The 22,545-nt window shown below is 46.4% G+C and overlaps 1 protein-coding gene across 6 annotated transcripts in view; it reads left to right on the plus strand.

Annotated features, from left to right (window-relative positions):
* Positions 1-22,545, plus strand: part of WBP1L (WW domain binding protein 1 like) — a 57,509-nt gene that overhangs the window by 28,822 nt on the left and 6,142 nt on the right. For 4 of the 6 annotated variants that reach the window (XM_080596916.1, XM_080596917.1, XM_080596919.1 and 1 more), the window contains one exon: positions 14,276-14,378. In XM_080596916.1, coding sequence (XP_080453042.1) covers positions 14,276-14,378 — 103 coding nt within the window. Of the gene's footprint in view, positions 1-4,745; positions 4,982-14,275; positions 14,379-22,545 lie in introns of those variants that run through there. The other 2 variants (XM_080596918.1, XM_080596920.1) reach the window with 2 other exon arrangements.

Here is a 22,545-nt window from a genome sequence, read left to right on the forward strand (position 1 = left end):
TCTGCTCGGCTGACGATTGCTGTGCAAAATTCGACCAGAGCCGAGCATGAATCGTAGGCACTGGGGTTCCCCGCAGCACTGAGCGTGTTTTGAAGTGCTCAGTCTCTACTTCCCTGGTTAACCAGTTACTTGGAGACAAAGCACAGGTGACAGCAGTGAGGTTGAAATGCAGTCCCCATTTGCTTATCTAGACTGAGTTGGCTGCAAAAGCATCTTGTGCTTCAAAACCACCGAGCTGACAGAAGCAGCAGCAGGCTGCAGGGAAGGGGGACCTGCCCAAGGACAGGCTGGGACCACTGCAAGCCCTTGTGCTTCATTGCACATTAAAATTCATAGGTACAGCAGATTGGCTGTAGCGCTGGCTCACAAGTCATTTTTCCACATGTAAGATGTCTTTTGCTGGAGTTACTCTTTGTTCTCTCCAGCAATGAAGAAGGGATTTTGGTCTGAGAAACGTTAAACCCAAGTGACTTCAGTGTCCTTGTTTTGTAGTTGACTGCATACTAAAAGGGGGACCTGCTTTAACCACCTCTGAAATAGTCCAGTGGTACTAGACACAAAGGGTCTAAAAGGCTTATTAGTATTCCTTAAGCAGTACAGAAGATCCTCTAGGTACTGAGGAATTATCAGACTGGCCTGTTCCTCTGGAATTTCTTGATGATGATGTGTGTAGGCAGCACCAGTGCTGCACGTTACAAGAACCCACTGCATCTGCTCCTGGTGCTGGAAAGTTGTGTTCTTGTTCTGGTGCTGTCAGGGTGGGTAAGGGGCCCTCTGCTTTTCAGGAGTCGGCAACAAGTAGGCAGGCTTGGCAGGCAGGTGGTCAACCAGGAATGGTGTGTAGGCATTGCACTGCGGACCCAGCATGGATGGTTTCCAAACATCTTATGCCATTTTTGCTAGCAAACAAACCCCATTAGAGTATGTTCTGTCAGGGCAGATGGAGCTTGGTTGTTCCTGGATGATGTTGTACCGTAAGAGAAGCAGGGATCTGCTTTTATGCCTTTCTATATCTTTATCTTTTTTCTTTACTTGCAAAGCCATCTTCAGGACAGGCAAAGATAAAGTCACCCCCGCTCAGGTTGCTCCTTTCACATTTTGTTTGTGCCTGACAGATCTGTGTAGTCTCGGTTCTAGCACCCAAGGCTATGGGCTGACTAATGAAAATGGATAGCTGATGCTCAAGGGATGCTCCTGTTACCAACGTGAAAATAACAGCGTCCTAGGGTAAATGGAGGACTTCTTAGATAACAGTTGTTCTGACTTTATGGTTAACCTGTATATATATATATAGCTGCACTGTTCTTTTTTTCCAGAACAATGGTATTGCAGTTTATGGGGATATTACAGACCACTCATATTTACTGTTCAAAACCTGTTCCTGCCTAGGACTCCAATAATGGAGCCACTGAGACTAGCATTGTGCTTCAGGCCTGACAGATTTGAGCTGCACAGCTTCATTTTTGTTCCAATCATGTTGTCATATCTGGATCATCTAAAGGTCAAGCTGTCTCCTCGGGGGTATCAAAATGGGGATTGGATCTTGCTGGGTTACTAAACCCACTCATGAGCCTGTCCCATCAAACATCAGAGCAGCTCTAAAATGGGCCAAACAAATTCCATCATCTGCTTCGGTAGCATGCTAATATCTGAGATCACAAGGCACAGGCTGTGCTGGGCTTGTGAAATTGTCGAGCAGCGTCCTTTGCACATTGTGTCTGGTGCAGATGGCATATTCAGGAGAGCAGAACTACTGTCAGATAAAGCAAGGGGTCTTTATTCCCTCTGCTTCGGAAAAAAAACCCACAAAAACAAGAACTTGCTCACCTCTAACCTGCAGTGGGATCATGCTGAAAAAGGAGGGGTTGGTGGCTGCCTAAACAAGCAGATATTCAAAATAATGTTGATCCCGTAATCTATCCTGACTTTAGCCCTGATTTTTCAGAGCTCTCAAGTGATTTATTTACAGAGAAGAACTTGTTTGCTCTGTTCCTCACATCTTGGATAGTTACACAAGACATCATAGATACGGCCCTGCAGATGTTAAACTCCAGTTTCACGTAAAGGAAGTGAAACCCATGCTGAGCCTGATTTAAAGCTGCTGCTGCTCTCATTAAATTAACAATTATTTCAGCTCTGCTTGCTCCTAAGCAGAGGGCAATAGAAAATTAGAAGGATTTTGGAAACAGGCAATGAACAGCTGAAGGCTTTGGGAAAAGATTTTACACTAAGAGGACTAGGAAGATGGATATCTCTTACAAGAAGATAGCTAACAGGTACAGACTAATGAATGGGTGAGGAGATGGATGGGGACTTCTGTTCCCACCTGGTAATAATATGAAAGTCAAATTAGAAGGTGGTGAATTCACTACTGATGAAAGGAACTATTTGTTTATAACCACTGTCTATGAAACTCATTGCCATTGGAGCTAGGACTCCTGGATTAAAAAAAAAAAGGTGGGGGTTAAAATGGTACCATTTGAAATATCCAAAACAATTGCAAAGATTAGAAGAACCTGAGTGTTTTGAAAAGACTGGGTTGATTAGGATATCAAAAGGGTATGAGCTAACTTGTGCAGCTATTGGGGCTGGGGAGGATTTGTTTTGTTTTGCTTTTTATTTCTCTCCAGGGCTTTTTCCATAGTCACCTACCGCAGATTTTGTGGAGCACATCGCTGGCTACTGTCAGTCAGGGACTTGTAGGAAGGGTGGCTGCTGCAGTCGGATGTGGCAATCCCTATTTGCAAACCGCATTTTTTGTGTCAGTTTTTTTCAGAATCACTGAATTCACACACAGATCAGGATGTTTCGGCTTTTCCACTAAGTTACTGCCTTTGATAGTCCCTCACGACCTGTCTTAGATCTGGAATGAAGCTTTGCTTTTTGAGTACGTGCTGGAGGAGAGGCAGGTTGTTAAAGTTAGATCCCTTCTGACAGTAGGGATTCACAAATGGCTGCACTGGCTCAGCCCTGAGATCTGTCTAGTCCAGGGCTCTGTCTAGCAGCAGCCAAAATCGGATATTTCAAAGGCCAGCATGAGGCCACAGAACAGATTACTAAAACAGAAAGCTGCCCTTTTATATCATCGGTGTTTGTCCATAGAATTGGAAAAGCAAAGGTTGAGAGTTTGTTTGATCCAGAAGCACAAAAGCTGGAAAATCCCATTGCCTGGTGATAGTTAATGCTGATGTTTTGTGTCCTTCAGGAAATTACTTACGTGTCTATTTTCTCTTAGGAAAAACAGAGACGTGCTCGCCTTCAACAGCAGGTTTATATGGTAGCTTTAAACTGGCGTAAAAGTAGGTAATAATTATTACAGCCTTGCAGCCTGATTTTGTAGGGGTCCCCCCACCATGGGGTCCTCGTTTGGGAAACAACCCAGGGCAGGGCTGGGAGGTGGTGGCAGTGACAGCGGTCACTGAGTTTTGGTGTGGAAAACGGGTGCTGTCTCTGACACTGCTGCAAACTGGTTGTTCAGGGATTTTCTGTTCTGTTTTTTCCTTCTTTTTTTGCTGTTGCAAATTAGCATTTGTAAGAATCGTATGTGGTTTGTGCCTCTTGCTGTCTTGCTCTCCCTCTGAAGTTATTGTTAAAACTTCTACTAAAAAAGGGATTCAGCGAACTCTCTATGAAAAAAAAAAAAATACACTCCTTGTCCTTGTCAAATATTTTAATGTACTGAGCTCCAAAAGTTGAAGCAGCCAATGGCAAGGGGAGTTTCCCCTCAGCTAAACATCCACGGCGTTGCTGCTACAGCACATGGGAGTGGTGGCAGTGCCCCGGTCCCTACAGGACAGACGAGAACAGCTGCTGATTAAAGAGAAGCACGAAAAAAAGAGGTTGCTGAACTTTCAAAGTGTAGGTAGGAAAAGGAGTTAAATTTAGATTACCTTCTGCAGTGTCATCTCCTACCCCGGTGTGGAACTTGCTGTACTCCTTGCTTGGGAGAGGACAAACAAGAAATGCCATCCTGTGCACCAGATGATGAATTTGTTTATAAGGCTTAATTGCCCCTTGGCACGAAAATGTGAAATGAGCTCAAGTAGAATTGGAAACCATCCGTCGGGGCCGGTCGTGTTTTCCCTGGGGAGAGGGGGATTAAGATGTCTTCCCGTCACCTGTCTTACACTGTAGGACTTTTTGTAGGAGCCCAACCCTGGCCCTGCCGAAAGCAAGGGAACTGCTGCTCGTGCTTTTAGCAGCCTTTGGCTGTTATCTGGAGGGGCCGAGGTGAGCAGTGCTGCAAGAGTTGCTCAGGAAAAAGCACAGGCGCGGTGGCAGCAGCGTGCAGGGCAGTGCTTTGGGTCCGTGAACCTCCATCCAGGTCCCCAGCACCTGGAGATGCTCAGATAAAACCCGCTGCCTGCTCGCCTCGCCGTGCAGCAAGCAGCAGCGAATTCGGGCGTTTAATCTATTTTTGAGGAGAAAGCTATTTTTGCTTCGGGAGATTTAATCATCGCCGAGGACCTGTTGGCTCTCGCCGACGATTTTAATAGCTTCTCCTCCGCTCGCAGCATCCAGCTAGCGGGGAGCAGCGGCCCCTGCTCAGCCACCGCTCGCTGCCAGCGTCCCGCACCGGCAGCGCCGCTTCTGTGCGCGGCGAGCTGCCTGGCGGTAACCGGCAGCTGCCTTAAAGTTTTGGCTTTTTTTTTTCATTTCTGCTGTTGTTTTTTTTTTTTTTTTTCAGAAGTGCCCGACCTGATGTCATTTCCCTCTTGCAAACACCCCGGCTCGGCTGCGTCTGAGATATGTCACGGGGAGTGGGAGGAGGAGGAGGGGGAGCCAGAGTGCGTGCCGTGTCCCAGGACCCTGTTTACATAGCATTCCCAGCCGAGGAAGCCCTGGTTTAAATAGGATCGGAGGCGCGGGCTCCCGCAGCAGATGAGGAAATGCTTGCTGTGGGGCTTTAAATTCCTGCGTTCCCATGCGCGGGTGCAGAGGATGAGCCTGCAGAATGCCTTTCCTCTTGGGTCTCAGACAGGTAACCGGCTCCGGTGCGGTGGGTGCTGCTTGCTCGAGGACGTGACTCGCTTTTATTTTATCCCCCCCTCCTCGCATAAGGAAATGATTTCCAGTTGTCCCAGAGCAGAACCCTCCACACGGCACTTCCCCACCCGTGGCATTTGACTGGGGAGCGCGGTTGCGGGAGGGCTGCTTTCTGGTGAGCGAGGAAGGAGCGAAGCTGCCGTTTGGGGAAAGAAACTCTTGTTTTGGCTGTGGTGGGGTAGGACTGCCGGCAGGGTTTCTCTTTGTGTCGTGCTCCTGTGCTGGTGTTGTTTGGTTGGTTTTTAGGGGTACTTTCCACAGTCCTTAAAATGGAATTTATCTATATACCGTGCCTAAAAACTCGTGCCAAACTTTGAACCATTTTCTTGCGGGAGCAGTGTTTTGAGCATTAAACTCTACTTAAAAGAAAAAAAAAAAAAGGCACGTATCTCTTTCTCTTTTTGTCTCTCTTCTCTGACAAAGGTCACCGAACAGAAAATGGCAACTTGCCGTGCCCCCCAGTTTGGTGACTTTCTATTTTTTCTGGGAGATTTCAGCTCGAACAAGAAACTTGGGGTAATGTAATGGCTGGCCACGGGGAGTGGAGTGAGAAACGGTAGCAACTGCCCAGCTGCTCCCTGCTGGAGGAGAGTGCCAACTATTTGTTCTAAGGCTCGGCGAGAGCAAAACCTTTTTTTGGTCTGGGAGGCACGTCTGTAGGGGAATCTTAACTGTAAACTCTCTCCAGTGCTGCTGGGATCTGTAATCCACAATAAATAGATATCGCATGATATCAGAGTGCTGCCTGCAGTTTCTAACGTGGCATTAAACTTTCAAGATCTGGCTGTGGCATGTTTAAACTACCTACTTTGTGTCATGTAGAAATGAAGGGAAAATGACTTAACACTGCTGAGTAAACAGTTCTGTCTCTTTCCTTATCAGTTCAGGTTTTGGTGAAATGCAGCTCCCCCCACCCTGCTGATTTGAAAACACTTTTACGTAAGAAACTACCTCTAGCACAATGACCTTCTGTAATTGAACGCAATAGCTGTAATAATAGTTCACTTGTTAGCACTCAGGGCACAGAGACTTTCCCTAAAAACATAGGAACTGAACCGAGGAGGGAGATTCGGGCACAAAAGCTAAACAACTTCAGGTAACTCTCAACTTGCAGTGAGGCACAGCTGGCTTAATGTTCGAGTTGCACGGGCATGTTTTTCTCTAAAGTTTCTTTTTCTGAATGGATCTTTTTGTTTTAGAAAGGGGTTTGGCACAACTGAGGTACTGCATAAGATGTAAAACCAGCAGTGAGGTGTGCTTCTGTTTCACTTGCTCAGACTGAGACGGTCTGTTTATCTCGGTGGGCTGGACGGTGCTTTTTTCTCTGCTTGTGACTTTTCAGCATAGATACAGAGGCATTTACAGGAAGCAGAAAAAGGTGTTGCCTCAAGAGCAGTTGAGCAAAGCTCTCGACTATTTTTATCCACTGATGGAGGATACGGTGGAAACAAGCTGCTTGAATGTTAGTTTTAATCATTTCTAGACTTAAAAAAAAAAAAAAAAAGGTATTTGGGATTGTGTCGTGCATGCAGATAGTATTAAGAAATCTCCCACTTGTAAAAGGGGGAACAAAAGAGTTGTTAGCGAACAGCGCTATTTAATTAAAAGCGTGGGAGGAATTCAGGAACATCTCGTCACGCATCCGCCTCTATTGTCTCTTGTGTTTGCCCTCGGACTGTAAACACTTGGGTGTCCGGGCTGCCTTTCTTCCCGTTTCCCTGCTCAGCGCTAGGGGTGCTGCTCCCCAACGCCCGTCCACGCGCACGGAGCCGAGCGGGCGTCCTCCTGGGAGCTGCATGGTGCGGTGGGATCCGCGACTGCCCACCGCGTCCAGCCCTCGCCTGCCGGCAGCATCTGGCCACAGCATGATGTGGGGGTGCCTGTAAGGCTCCTGGCCCGGGAACCGTGGCCGTGGAGGATCCTGGCTTTCATTTTCGAGAGTTTGCTCAGGTGGAAGCTTGGAGACGTCCACCTGTGCTTCGTTGCAGAAACGTTAAAGAAAAAGGGGGAGGAAGGTTGAAATGTTGGATTCTTAACTCTTCCATTTTTTATTTCTTAATTCGAACTGCTCGAGGTTTCTGGTGTTGTCAGCTGTTTGGTTTTTAAAACAACCGAGCGCAGCGCAGCCTCTTCACGGCCGTCATTTCCTGGAAGCGGGTCTTTAACGCGACAGGGCCGGGGCTGCCGCTGGGAAGCTTCTAGCAAGGTGTTGAGGAAGTAAACACTTTCACGTGGCCCGTACAGCGCAAATACGGCAGTTCGTGCCGTCTGAAAGTGAAACTTGCTACAAACAAAAATGAAACCGGCTCTTTTTGAAGTATCCCGGTGTGCCTGTTACATATGGAGAAGCAGTGCTCCTTTGAAGATGGCTGGTGATTTCTCCAAGATAAATGGATGCAGATAAACGATTTGTTCCTTAGGTAAGGGTTAATAAAACCTCAGAGGTTCTGCATCCTCTGTAAAGGAGGCGAAGATGGGCCTGCTGGGCTGATTAATCATGGCGATTTAAATATAATTCTCCTGATGCTAGCATTAGCAAAGTAATAAATGCCGTGGATTAGAATTCCTGTTTTGGAGATTCTATTGTGCCCAGGACGGCTCAGAGGCATAACTCCTTCCCCTTTTATTTACTTGGGGTATTTGGATGTTTGTATTTAACATGTTTCTTTTTTGCCTTCAGGAAAACAAAGTTTGAGTAATGTGTCTTAGGAATAAGTGTCCTGGCTTCATTTATTTCTTGGCCCCAGGTGTCTGTCGTAAGGCAGGCTGGCAGGAATTTATCCGCTGTGGTGCTGGGGGGCCGAGCCCCCAGGTTCCTGCAAAGCATGGCGATCGAAGCCAACTTCATCCTCACCAGACTTCGGTGCTTTCGTTCAATTGGTCCCACCAAAGGCAGAGCACTTGGCTAGATAGCTGCTGGTGTATGTTCCAAGGAACTAACAAACGTAGGGGGTTTGGATGCTGTGCGATGACCACAGAGCCAGGGGGGCGGCCGGGGGGCTGCTGGTGTGGCCTCAAGTGAGGCCATACCACTCCTTGCTGTCATCCCTCCTGCTGTCCTACCTTGAGAGCACCTGGAGATTTATTTTTTTTTTCCCCAAGATAAATATGGGTTAGTAACTGTTGGCCATGAATTGTAGTATACCCTATGACAAGATTTGGCATTCTGGCCTAATATTTTCAGCAGCGACTTTAACCTTCCCACTTCTGTCTCTCATCTGACAGAGATGCTCACCTTCTCAAGTAGCTCTGTGTTTGCCTTCTTGTGAGCTGTCACCGATGGGCTTGGCTAACAAACACTAGTGGTAGTCTGATATGTGAACTTGAGTAAAAAGCCAAGTGGCACCTCAGCTGTATCAAATTATTTTTTCCTGCTGTTTCTAACACACGTATTTAAGATACTGGTAGTCGCTTCCATTTTGTTACTTTGTGTGCTTAAAGAATTTATATGGTTCAAATAGTGATTGTGAGTTACTAAAAAATACCTAGGTTTTACATGCTAAGATGGTGTCGCATGTTTGAATCCATCCTGCTTGGTTGTTGTGGGTGCAGCTAGGTACTGAAAGCAAGGGTCTGCTGCCTGTGAGTAGTGAGATTAGTGACATAACTAGGTCAGGACTTTGTTTTTAAATAGATGCTTACTACCAAAGTCCCCTGTGGGAGCCATGAAACCAGAGCGGTCAGAGGTTGAGCCTGAATCCTGTTAAATCCAGCAGCACCTTGCCCTCGGGCAGATGCCAGCCTGGCAGTCTGTCTCCTTCCCGCTGCTGGTCTTTTCACCACGTCCCACTGTTTGTAGGCCTGCTACTCTGTTCTTTACTCACCCATGGCACTCCATTATTAATCCTCACCTCTTTCAGTCCAAATAGTAATTTGCTGTGTAGTGCTGTACAAACGCTGTATTGAAGCTTGGAGAGAGCAGGGTATCAGAGTAGGTCTAAAAATCTGGCTATCCTATTGAAGAGAGCAATAGCATGCAGCCTGCTGCCAGCAAATGCAAGTCGCTTTTCAAAGTATTTTCCAGGGTGTTTGGATGTTACCAGGGCTGGGATGGATGGATGCTCTGCCAGGCTGAGTGACACACGCAGGCCATGCACATGCAAGGTGCTCATATTTAAGGTAACGGAGGCCGGATTTCTCTGGAAAGAAGAGACAGAGCAAAAAGCTAAAAAGGTTATTAGATCTCAGCAGTATCAGCCACTACTGGTTTGAGTTACCTGGTTAGTGCCAGCTGAGGAGTCATCTTTTGTAGGTGGTTCACTGCCAACTATGCACTTGTGAGCGTGGGCTGCGGTGTTTGTTGCTGCAGTTGCACGTATTAATTTTCAGCTTGGAAAATAGCCACGCTGGTCTGGAATCTGCTCATCTTCATCTTTCTCCTTTTTGACATAGCAACAGCATTACCAGGTTAACTGCTGGTTTTTGAAAGTAGAAAAGTGCATTTTGAAGTTTCTCGATCCTTTTATTGTAATAATACTTCATTGTCAGTCAGTTCTTCTTTCCCTCCATTTCCTATATTGGCTTCAGAGGCAATAAATCCTAACAGCTATGGCCATTAAACCCAACCACTTAGTTCTGAAAACCTGTACAAAAGTGGGATAAGGAGGTCTGATGACGTCCTTCTGTGCGTTGAGGGGCAGTTCAGCCAACATACAGGCTTCCACGAATGCCTCCCGTCATGATGGTGCCCCACATTTTGACCTTTAGTTTGTCACGTAGACCTCCAGCAGAGGTCCAATACTAAACTGGAAGGTGCAGAAAGTAACTGGCTTTTTTCCCTGGCACTGACGTTAGCGTTAGCTGTAGCTTTAGGCTTGACAACATATGCCACTGCCTTGAGTTCTCTTATACCCACCACTGCTGGATATTTTAAGGATTATTTGTAAAAGCACTTGACAGCAAAAGTGTGCTGCTGGCAGAGTTGCCAGCATGGTTGTGGGTTTATCACAAATGCCAATGTATCAACAACAAAAAACAAGCAAAAACACATCTTTTTTTTTTGTATCCAAATGAAGCTGCTTTACAAAATTTGTATATGACAAGGGAAAACTAATCTAGAGTAAGGAAAACACATCTAGAGTACTAAGACTCTCTAAACACAGCAAGATGAGGTCTTCACATCTCAATGAGTTTCTTTAGAGTGAGCCTGCTTTAGATGTAACAAGTGGCCTCTGTTAGATTGGAGGGGGAGATGAAACGGCCTCTGGGACTGCAGAGCCATCTCGTGAAAGCTCTTGCCTTTGAGTGTGCATGGGGGATCCAGTGATTCCAGTTTCCCAGATCTGTCAGCTCTTGCGTTAATGCCAAGGAGGCAGCGATGTACACGGAGCCCAGAGTACGTGCTGCTTTACAGGACAAAGCCAGCTCCTTGAAATGAGCTGGAAATCTCCAAGGCTTTGCAGGAGGGAGATAACGGATGGCGTGTTCGGGCCTCTTAGTTGTGAAACAGGAATACTCTGCTCTAATGGAGCTGAACACTCTCTGAGAACAGACCCGGGTAGAGCTGCTTAGTAATCCTGTCTGGAGGCGTCTGCAGTTAGCCCAACAAAGGCTGGCGGGGAGGGATGTGCTTGCCTGGACAGCCAGAAAACAAGGCTGTCCTTCAGCAGGGAAGCCTGCGTCGGAATGCAATAGCCACTGGCTATTGGGGAAGAAAACACTTTCGGGAAGAAACCCTCCCCCTCTGTTGTTTTCCTAAGATTACCCTAAAAAAACAACAACAACAAAACCTCTTTGTGGTACTTCAATACAAACTCCGTGCTGCTAAGAGTGACTTAAAATGATCATTAAAAGTGCTGTTAGATGGGAACTAGAGATGAAGGCAGGTCAATAAAATGCGAATGTTCCAACTTTGCTTCTATTTTTCTTTCCCATATATATATTTCTTATCTATAATACTACTGTTTCAATCTTGTGCCTTGTCTGTGGCTGTTGGTGTGAAAGAGGAAGCACAAACCTTTGTGATATTGTTTCCAGGAGACATTTAGACTGTAGATAAGTACACTGCTGATATGTCTTAAGTAGTTAGTTTGGCAGCATATGATGCAAAGAATGAATGGAAGAAGGAAGTAAAAATAATCTTACGCTGATAAGAAGTATGCAGGATAGGATTTAATTAGAAATTGAAGCCTAATCAAAGTGCTCGGCAGAAAGTAGAAATTTCCTAACAAAAAATGGTGCATCCTGTATCATGGCCTGGGCGTGCATAACCTCTTCCTTGGCTTGTGAAACAGTGGACAAAAATGTACAGTGGCTCCGTTTTTTGCAGAAATGGCTCTTGACCTCAGAGGGGAAGAGGGAAGGAGACACTTGTAATGCAACCCAAAGCGGTGCTCTCCTCGTGTTGGAATTTTTGTCTGGTAGACTTTTCCTGACGTTTGGGTGCCTTTACCTTTTATCTTTTTCCCCATGCTGAGCTGAGTAACCTCACATTGGAGGTAGCTGTGCTCTGAGCCAGGGCTTGGACCACATGATCTGCTGGGATTTTTTCCAAACTAAATTATTCCTTGATTCTGTGAAACTATTTGGAAACAAGGGTGACAGCTCCGGGTCTGACACGTGGAACAGGGTCTGACGGCTCCACATTCCCAGAACCTGTTGGTGGACAGGCTGGCAGAGGGCTGCACCGAGAGGAGCTTCCCATCCCAACTGCTACGCTTGGCACAGGGCATCCAGTCCTGCATCCTGCCTGGGATTTGAGGAGCAAAGCTGGTGGCCCTGCACCACCAGGGCTTTGACAACTTGGGCTTTCTGAACTGCATGTGCTGAGAGCACACTGCGAGCCTGTTCAAAGGTACAGGTGCTTGCGTGTTAGAGAAGCTCCAGACAGTGCGTTTACCACAGTCTTGAATTTTAATTCAGATGGGAAAACAGGATGTTGCTTGAGACTGGATCTCCAAAAGCAGAGGAGAGCCTATGAAACCAGGACTGCTGCAGGCTCTGAAGCAGGAAGAATATAGCAATGTTGAAGCTGATATAGGTTGCTGCTGCCAAAAGACCAATGTGTTCCTTGTTGCTTTCCTTTTGGAGCAGGCAACGCTGAATGGAACAAATTTTGGGGAGGAATAAACACAGGTGGTCAAGGACAGATCAGTGTTGTGATGCGGAGGAGATCCTGAAATGGCACTGTGGGACTCTGTTCTTTCACCAGCTCCACGTGACTCGTTTGCTAGTTCAAGATGTCACATTGATCTTCTTATGTCACAACCGCAGACCTCAGCTGGTGACTTTTTGGCTTGTGCGTTATCAACAGGATTGCAATTTTGCAATGGGATCTTAATTTCTCAATTCTGTTGATGTGAGAGCCAAAATCTATCCTGTTCATCAGTTGCTTTAACTCTGCAAAGCCAACAAAAGTGAGGAAAAGTGTAAATAAACTAATAAGAACAGATGAGAGAAGAGATGTGTCCTGTTTCTAGCTCTTTTCCTGATGCAAATTACAGTTTTTGGAATGAGCAGTGTTCCTGAAGCAGAAAATGCTGTGCTAGCTCAGCAGCGTCTGCTAAAAGTTGCTATCAGACACTGTAATTACAGATGGAAAACTGCTCCTTAGTCTATAGGAAAATGTTGTTTCTACTGTTGATGTGCAGTGTTTTAAGATGAGAATATGAAACGTTTGCTTTAGCACCATGCAGCAAAGCAATTTGGCCGTGTTGTCCAGCAAAGTGGTGTTCTCCTGGAAATGGGAAGCAGGTACCACCTTGGTGTGTCTGCGGTGAGTTGTAGGGTAGCCCATTGATGATCTTTAGAGGCTTTTGGGAACCTCGTGGTGCCTGTAGCAGAAGGGGAAGTGGTTTATCTTAGGCAGAGTCATGTTTGCTAAACTGTGTCCACACAATATCAAAGCCTTTCCAAAAGTCATTTTTGTCACAGACGTCACAAAGCTGTAGTCGTTTTGGTTATGAAATTTGAACAAATTCTGGTTTTAGACTCAACCTGCACTTCTGGCTCATCTTTGTAGATTAATTTTGCCTGAACTTAGTGTGGGACTCTTCTGCACTGAAACTGCTGCCTTTCACCACTTGTTCAGTGGGCTGATCCATAGTTTGAATGGGACTTCATGTTTTGCACATGTGGTGACTGTTGTAGAGGTTTATGCGAAGTGGGGCTGTGTTGCACTTACAATACAGAAACAGTGCAGTTCAGCAGGCGTTGGGACCCACAGATGCACAGTCCTAGAGCCTGCTCCTTGGGTTTGCTGCTCATCCTAGCTGGTTGTTTTTTTTTTCTCTTTTATTTGAAAGATGGTACTTAAATGACTTATTTCAACACATCTTTAGTATAAACTTTCCCATGCTTTCTTTGCATTATTAATAAGAAATTTTAAGTGAAAGAAAGTGATAATTTTAGACTTTGTTACAGGTTTGCTTGCATCATCAGTGTCTTTTATTAAGGTCTGTTTGTTTTCTAAGAGCTGGTGCACTGCCTTCTAACTTCCAGGTTGCCCCAACACCTCTTAGAGACGTACACACCACAGCCTGTAAAAGACTTCTGTTTTCTCATGTTCTGTACGTTGTCCCACCCATGTTTTCAGACTAGCAGGAAACCATGGACTCCTGGGGGGGGACTGAGACTTCACACCAGCCGCCTTTTCCATCTTAAGTGTCCCGAGGACCTGCTGGGTGATACAGTACAGCTGATTTGGCTCTGCTCCTGGACTACTTCACTGTTCCAGGAAGAAGTTTTACAGGAATGCTGATCTTATATAAAGCACATGGCTAATTATGAAGGAATCATTTTAGATTGGAATCTTGCAGGAACATACTGTAATTATCACTGAGATCTAAATGAATCCAAGCAGTCTTTTCTCAAGTTATAATGTTCTGTTTATGAATGCATTTTTTTCACTTGGCGTGCAGCCCCAATAATGCAGTGATATTGTGTAAAATGTGAAACAAATGATATCTCGTCTTTAAGAGAATGCCTGGCTCCCAAAACATGATAACTTTTAATGGAAAAGGAAAGGGATGATAAGAAAGCAGCGCTGTCTAGGTGCTAAAGCAATGTAACTCACGAGTTTGGAGATATGGGGATTTCTTCAAAACTGTCATTTATGGAATATATTCTTTGGTGGTCCCTAGTTGTATTTTAATCTCTTCATGTATTTTACAATTTCCCAAGACCATAACTTGTGAATCTTAAATTGCTTGCAGATTGTTGGGTAAAAAAAAGACTACATTTACAGAAGATACTGACAAAACATCTTAAAAGTGTGTCTGTTTAATTTTAGGACAAGGAAACCTGCATGGGTGTCAACAATCAAAGTTACATATGTGAAACGGGCCACTGTTGTGGACAATCCCAGTGTTGCAACTACTACTATGAACTCTGGTGTAAGTCCTTCTGTTTTGTATGGTTTCCCTTCTTAATCTGCATGGCTGTCATACTACAGGTCTGGCTTGTGTCTCGTGGGGTGTTGTATTCAGCCCTTGTCATGCATTGCCATTGCATTTAGCTGCAATGCAAACCGGAGTTGACCTGATACAGTGAGGGAAATGTTGTTACAATGGGCACTGCCTGCTTTTTGAGGAGTAATGGGCTGTCTTACCACATTCATGACTGGAAATTTGTTGTTTGGTCTTGTTTCTGGTTTGGGCAGTACTGAGGGTACTCAAAATAGCATTGTATGTGAGTGAGAAACCACACTTGAGGGACAATGCCAACATGCACAACTCTTGAGCTTGACACACTCAAGCGGAATTAATTCAGTGTCTTTCATCTTATTGTTTTAGTTCTTTGCAAGAATGACAGCTTACATCTGATTTATCTTTTTAAAGCTGTCCTCTCGAGGAGCAGGGCTGGGACGCCTGTTCTCTTAAGGAAGCACTGTGTTGGGAGTACAGCTCCTTGGGTAGAGGAGGTCTTGGGCATATTTTGGGGGCTGCCAGGAGCTGAATACCGTGGGCTGTGAGGAACATTCATTGTCCATTGGCTTTGTTGTCTCCTGGGAAATTTTGTGAAATCCGGGATTTAAAATTATCCATGTTTCTAGTGAATGGTTAAGTGATTGTACCTTCCAAGTTTCTTTAGAGGGCAGCAGACAGGTCAAAGCAGGTCAGAAAGACTGATAAAGCAGCTGAAGGGACAGGAAAATAAGAAATGCTGAAGTTCAGAGGCGGACTTTGAGTTGCGCCTGGGCTGACAGTGTCTTCCTTTCCCGAGTAGGAACCATAAAGGGTTGAACATTGATCTTGACATGCTGTGGTACTGCCAGGAACCAAAGCTAAGAAGGCATCTGTGCTCCAGAAATTTGGAAATGTGGAACTCTGAACATTGCACCCTCACGTTAGAGACTGGTGACATTTTCCTACCACACCCCATGGTATCTTGTAGCTTTATGTAACTGTGCTATCTACTTAATCCCTCTGTGGTGCCGACAGTTTCACTTTCTCAAAGAAACGTCTGTGTGGAAATGTGTTATACATACGAAGAGCGTCACTTTACCTGGATCCAAGGACAGGAATAGCTGACGCTTCATCCTTTAGTCTGGAAATACACTTTTACTTTCCAGAGTAACCAGTGAAGCATGGAGGATGTGGTTGCAAATTAAACAGGACTCTAAGGGACTTCTTGAGAAGGCATTAGGCATCAGGCCTGTAGTGCCTGGCTGTGTCATCGCAAGTGGTACGAGTTGAACGTGTTGTGGGCCTTTTGGGGACTTCAGAAGTATCCAAACAGCAGCAGAAACTATTCAGGACGGGGCGGGTAGCTCCGGGGACATGAGCAGGCCGAGGTGCAGGCCCAAACGTGCGGCCTCCTCGGAGCATCAGGCTCAGAGCAGCCGGCAGGGCGGACGGCTGGAATTTGTTCGAACCAAATGGGGATGCATGGAGAAAGCAGAGCGGGGAAGGTCAGGCCCTGCTTTGGGGTTGTGTGGGTGGGAATGCAGAGGAAGAGGCATGTATCCAGGGGCTTACATGCTCTGTGGCAAACAGGATCTAAATTGAGCAACAGCATGGAGTACAGCTGCACACTGATGCTTGCTGCAGTCACCATGTTTCTCCCATGGACGCCTTGAAAGAGGCTTAATTGAATTGCACGCAAACAATAGAGTCAGAACAATAGCCCCCTGCCATTTTAATGAAATGATTTTGCTTTTAACTGTAACTGCATGGCACGGACTTCTAGATTTGGCAGTGCCTGGCTGCATCATGGAAGGTCTTGGAAGATAAAAACAGATTTTATTACAGGGGAGGAGAACATTTCGAGCTGCTCTCTAGGGCAAGCACACGAGTCGCTTTGAGAGCGTGGAGTAAACATATTAATGGCACACGCTGATGAATGGTTCCTCGGGGGAAGTGGGTTTCTGCGTTGAGATTCACATTCCTCCTGCGTAGTGAAGAGCATCATATACCACACGGAGATGAAGGGAACAGTGCAAACTCGAGACCTATTCTTGCAGGCTTTCTGCAAATTTGGGCAAATGCCCAGCATTGATTTACAGTTGGTTAATGTTTTCAAAGCTTGCTTTGCCATTATGTGTGCTAGAAGGAGGTTTCTGGGATGGGGGGGTGGAGGTGCGGGCGGGAGCATGTCCTTTTAAATGAAAACTCATGTTCTAGAGCGTGCGACCACAGCTGCAGAACTGCTCTGCTGCTCCACGGACTGTTGAATATCTTCGGTATGTATGTGTGCTGAGGCACCCGCAAGACCTTTAAGGTGAACAGAGGCGATAATTTATGTAAATAGGCTCACTAACAGGAGTGAACTGATGATGTGGCGAGCAACAGCTTTACTCGCTAGGGAATAGATTAGCTTTTTAAAGGTTAATAATAAATTTTTGTTAATGAACAGTTAAATTGGAACTTTTCAGTATGGCTTCATGCTTCTTTTATGATTTGACTTTAACCAATGTATGCATGTACTGGAGTAACTTCTCAGAAGTTTCTACTCTTCCCAGAAACTTCTCTGACCACCAGGACTACTGTGTGCCTGAAAACTGGCCTTCTTCCTTGTCCTGTTGAATTAAATGCTGGATTTTTTTTACCACCACAGCTTAGTGGGGACAAGAAGCAGAGGAGGGTGGCATTTGAAATGGAAAAGAAAGCTGGTCTGTCTTTGTTGGATATGCCTTTTGAAATGTGAGCCTGTCTTGTGGCCACTTGGAGGATTTCCCATAAAAAGGATCGTTTTCCCCCATTTAAGAATTTGAGGGAAGTTTGTCTTTGAAAATGGCTGACCTCAACATTTCTAGACAGCAAGTAAGGTTACAGTAATTATAAACCAGTCCTTGAGGGTAATGGAATGGGATGCAAAATCAAGGTATTATTTTGTTAAGGGGTGGAGTGGAGGAATGGAGAACATGATATGCCAAGCAGGTGGACAGCCTGTGTTTAAAATTAGACAACAGCTTGGTTCAGATTCCCCACCCATCTCTTATTAAAAAAAAAATATAGTGCCATGTTGCCAAATAATAAAACTATATCCAGGTTTTTATATATAGGTCTCATAGCTATATAAAGGTTCAATTAGTTCTTAGCTGAGGGTTGCTAGCTGTTAACGTGGGGGGAGAGGGGGGGATATGGCAGTATGTCTCTTAATTTTTATGGAGTAGGATTTTGAAAAGCAGGAGGGGAGAAGGAGCTTCACTGTTGCATCTCCCCACGTAGGGGAAGCTGTCTGGATGGATGGTGGCTGAGCTGGTTGCATGTTTTAGCCTAACAATTTCCTTGGGCTCCCCAGAGAGGTCACAGTACTCAAGGGGGAGGTTGTGAGAGAACAGCAGCAGCCACTGGGTTTTGCTTGCTAACAGTTTTGATTCAGGTCTGTTATGATGTGCTTGTGATTTGCTGGAGTTTTCTGATGTTGACCTTGGTCCAGGCTCGATGGGTGTTTTATTGCTTAAATGTTCCCAGATGCCACTTTTCAAACTAGAAGAAAGTAAGTAATCAAGGAAGGCAGTTACCTGCATTTTGTCGGGTAAGAATTAAGGCTCAGAAGTTCTGGATTTTCCAAAGTTTAAGCCTATAATGTGTTTTGAGAACCAAGTCCAGATCTCCTGACATCCATCCTTGTCTCCCCCTTGCCCTGATGAGGAGCAGCATGAAATTAGACAGTTCCTGAGGCACCGAACACAGCCAGCTAAGCTGCAGAAAGTATTTTATGTGGTGCGGTTGGAAGAATAGTGTGCGGTGCTTCAGGAATCACAGAGCATGGAGACAGGCAGCTGGTCACAGCACGCAGACGATCTCAGCTGCAGCCCCTCAAAGTCAGAGCATTAAGGTACTGCGCAGCAAACCAGCACGGGTGATGAGTGGCGATTCAGATGTTAGATGTACCAGATTTTGCTTCATTTTGGCTGCCTTAGCATTGACACTGAGCCCCTCTGTTTCTGAAAGAAAAGAAAAAAAGTCTTGACTATTTGGGCCTTAGTGGAAGGGTTGTACGGGAAAAAATCTGTTTGCAGGCAGCACAGTAGATGTTTTTGCTGATCTTGAACGTTTTGCTCATCTCTGCACGCTTCCCTTTGGAATCTCTAGACAGTTCTTTTCCCCAAAAAACGTGCTGCCAGAAAATTTTGGCAGGAATCCGGTTAGTTGCTAAAGCTCTAGCAACTGCTGTAACACGTACATGTTCCAGGTCAGCTTTATAACAGGAATTCATTTCCAAAGACTTTGCTGCAGTCTCCAAAGCCCCTCAGTCAAATAACACGTCAGTCCCATGTTTTCTTTCTCACCCCGCGTTATCTTATCCTTCAGTTTAACCAAGTCCTTTTTTTGGAGAGGGATTTGCCCTGTTCCTTGCCTTTCTCGCAGCCTCCTGCATGGCTGTGCTTGCTTTCTCTTTAACTCAGGTGTATGAAACTGAATTCTGGCTGCTGTTACTCCTCAGCTGATGCTTCAGCGATGACCCTGCTGTTATGAAGCCTAGCAAACAAAACAGATGTCACAACTATGTGGAAACAGATAAATGGGGTTAGTGAGGAGTTTTATTCTTGTATTTCTGTAGCCTAATCCGCACAGCAAAATCAACTTAGGCTGGTTTTGGTGTGGTGATGTTCACCTATACAAAGAAGGCAATCTCTCTTGCGTAGTCTTACTGTGCAGATCCTGACCTTCACCCCACGTGGGCTACTTCCACCTGCTAAAAAGTAAGAAAAGGCAAGACAGCCAAACCCTGCTGCTTCACCCCCTGCCTTCTGCACCTGCAACCCAGCTCCTCACCAAATCCCCAGCTCCATCACTTATCCACATCTTGGTCCCAGGTTAACTGGGCATGGCCTCAGCTGGATGCTTCTCTCTGGTATATGTTAGACCGGTATTTAATGTGCATTTTACCAACATAAAGGTCTTGATGGGGTACAACTCTTATGCCAGAACTGACTGGACTTAAAGTCTTCTGGAGCACAGGAACAATTGTTCTTCAAAGGCGCTCTCCCCGGGAGAAGAGGCATAACAACAGTTTGCAGATTTACTGCCTCGCCTCTCATTGCAAAGGATTTTTCTGAAACATGTCTTTTTCCATCTTATCTCATGGCGGTGGATGTACTGTGTATTCTGGCCACTGTTCTGAAAGCTAGAAACCAGCTGCAGTTAATGTCCATCATCTTCTGCCACGAGTCACCAAGCTGGGAGGCAGTGAGCGGGAGTTGGAGATGTTGCCTTCAGCTTTCTCCTTGTACCACTGCAATTCAATAACTCTTTCCTGCAGTGTGATGGGGCTGGGGCTGCAGTTCTGCTGACTTAAATTGCCATAAAGCTGTCACTGAAAGTCACAGTCATTCTCTTGCTGCTGTTTGGTTGGGCCAGATGAGTTTCAACCTGCGCTGGTTCCCCAAAACCAGTTCAAAGCACAGTTGCACGCAACTTTGTGCTGGCACAAGGTATGGAAGAGACAGGCTGGAGGGACCTCGTCGTTCAGCAGCCTTCTTTTTCTTTAAAATGTTCCTAGGCCTATGGCCTGGATCCTCGTCTCGCATTCCTGAGCAGCAGCATTGACTCACGCGGGCTGGTGTCGAAGAGGCAGGAGACGACACGGTCCCTGTGCCAAGGACACTGTAAAACCCAAGTGCATCCGAGTTGTGGTACCAATTAAATCTCTCTCCTGTTTTTGATGATGGCGTTGGCCCTGGGAAAGACGATTTTTTTTTTCAGGCATGGCCAATTGTGAGGCCGTTGTTTGGGAGATCGCATTTTAGTCAATGAAATTGTCCCACTTCTTCTTCTGTTTAGAACCAGCTCTCGTGAAGCCAAAGCTATTACCCAGATGCTTGTCAGGCAGACACAAAAACACTTTGCAGTATATTTTGGCTCCCTTTTAGGGGACTTCCTGCCAATAGAGCAATGGCATTTGCCCAAGTTTACCGTGAACTTGAGGGCAGATTTCTCTGTTCCTACCCTTGGAACACTCCAGAAAACATGTTTTCCATTTTGCACAGGATAAAAGGAGCTTCCCTCGATGGGGCTGCTGATGGCAGCATCCCAGGCAGCAAGCACAGTGCATGTCCTCCTCGGCATCAGACTGAACGCTGCTCCCCACTTTTCATAGGGAGAGAATGCTCTGTTTCTTACCCTCAGGATGGTTTATTCCTAATTATTCTTAAATTTGGGCAAAACTGTGGTCAGTGCCTCAGGTTTTCTTGAAGCTCTAAACCTGGCATGTTCTGTCATGGCTGGCAGAAGACATCTCCAGTGCGTGACCTCTGATGGAGCTCCCTTTCCCAAGGAAGCTGTGAACAGAGCAGCCTCCTCGTTCCTAGGTGTTTTCTGTGCTTGTGAGCACAGTGAGAATTACCTTCCCTGGGAGGTAATTCTGTTTGCAGGTCTTCCTGCAGCTCCTGTTTGGATCCTCTGAGCTTGGTGCTCACGTAGAGCTTGGTGCTTTTCCCTGAGCCTGTGTGATGCTGGTAAGAGCTTGGTACTGCTGTTTTATTTTCATGAAAGCTTTTGATGCTCTGGCAGGGAAATCTCTTGGCAAAACTCAACTCCTTGGCTGTGTCTGCTTCACTCTTTGCTTGCATCATTATCAACCCATTGGCATCACCAGTGAATTTGACAGAAAATACAGCAGCACTTCTCAGAACTCAGCACTTCTCAGCCTTTTTTGGACGGCAGAGCATTTCAACCTCTGACTCTTCCATAAACCAAGAGCGAGCCTGAAATTGCCTTTAAATCTCACGGTCCCCCACTGCATGTTTAGCTCCGAACTGGTGCATCGCTTCTGTCCGTGGTGTTCATCAGCAGCAACTATTTCTCCGAAGACCCTGTTTCTCTCTGCCTGTCAGTCTCCCCCTCCGATTGCAGCGAGCTTTTACTCCCCGTGGTCACAGCCGGGTTGGCAGTGGGAAATGCCCCCTGGAGCTTCTCTCTCGATTCGGACTATTTCTGACAGACCTGGATCTGCACGCCCAGTGCCTCCCAAAATTTTCTCCTTTTCCAGTGGCTGCAGCGACAGCTCAGCACGGTACGGCTGAAACCAGCTCATGTCCATATGGGCAGGAGGCGCGTGCTGAAGAGCGCAGGGAAAGCTTTTGGGGACAACGAAGGCAACTGGAAGCCCGGTTTTACTTGGCTTTTGGAGGCCTTTTAATGCCAGACTTCTGTTGCCTTTGCACATCTCACCCGTTTTCAGCACAAAGCAGAGCTGGTGCCTGCTCTTGCCACGGGCCAGGTGTTAGCTTGTACCGTTACAGCGCTCAGCCTCCATGTTTCCTGCTCGTGTCGTGTTGTCTTTGGATGAATTTGAAATTCCCCTCCTTCCCCTCTTGCCAAACGAGCCGCTGGGTGCGTGGGCCAGCGCTCTGCTCCGTTTCCCTCCCTGCTGCTAGTTGGAAGCCGAGCATCGCCAGGTGTACAAATGCACAGCTCGGCCCAGGACATCTTCACTGTTCTCTCCATCCTTTTAGACATAATATTTACACTTGGCCTTTACGTGGAGCTTCAGTTCAAATAAATGACTGTACTATATATTTGCTAGGCTTCCGCAGGTTTTCGGTTCTGCAGCCAGAACTGCAGCTGTGCCCAGCCTCCTGGCTAGGGCACGTTATGGGGCCTTCCGCGGGCCCCCAGCACCGTGCTGGGCTTGCAACCAGACCTTCAAGCGGGTGAGCAGCTCCCTGCCTGCCTCAGCGCCTACGGATGTCCCACGCTGATGCTTCCTACGTGCTGGGGAACGCAGATGTGCTGCTGCGTGGCGAGGTGGGGGCAAAGCCCTCAAAGAAGCAGCCAGGTGGAGAAAGCAGCTGTGGCGGGCGCGCAGCGCCAATCCCCTGCGATCACCCAGGCAAGGCCCGGGGCTCGCGCTGAGTCAGGAGTTGAGTAATTCCTAGAAGCTCCAGGAAGCGTCCGTGGTTAATGAAATCAGGCAATAGCGTGGTATTAGTGGGTTCTTTTTCTGGAAATTCACATGAGAAACACCAGGTCCTGTCCATTTGTGGTCGCAAGCGTGCACGGAGACCCTTGGCACCGGCGTGGAGGTGTTGTTCCTGGCACTGTGACCGAACTGCAACCCAGTAAATTAGGGGCTGTTTACTTAAAAATGCCACCTGCGGTTTCAGTAGGA

This window comes from Anser brachyrhynchus, assembly GCF_964034855.1.
Source record: "Anser brachyrhynchus genome assembly, chromosome: 6".
In the NCBI taxonomy this organism is placed as follows: Eukaryota; Metazoa; Chordata; class Aves; order Anseriformes; family Anatidae; genus Anser; species Anser brachyrhynchus.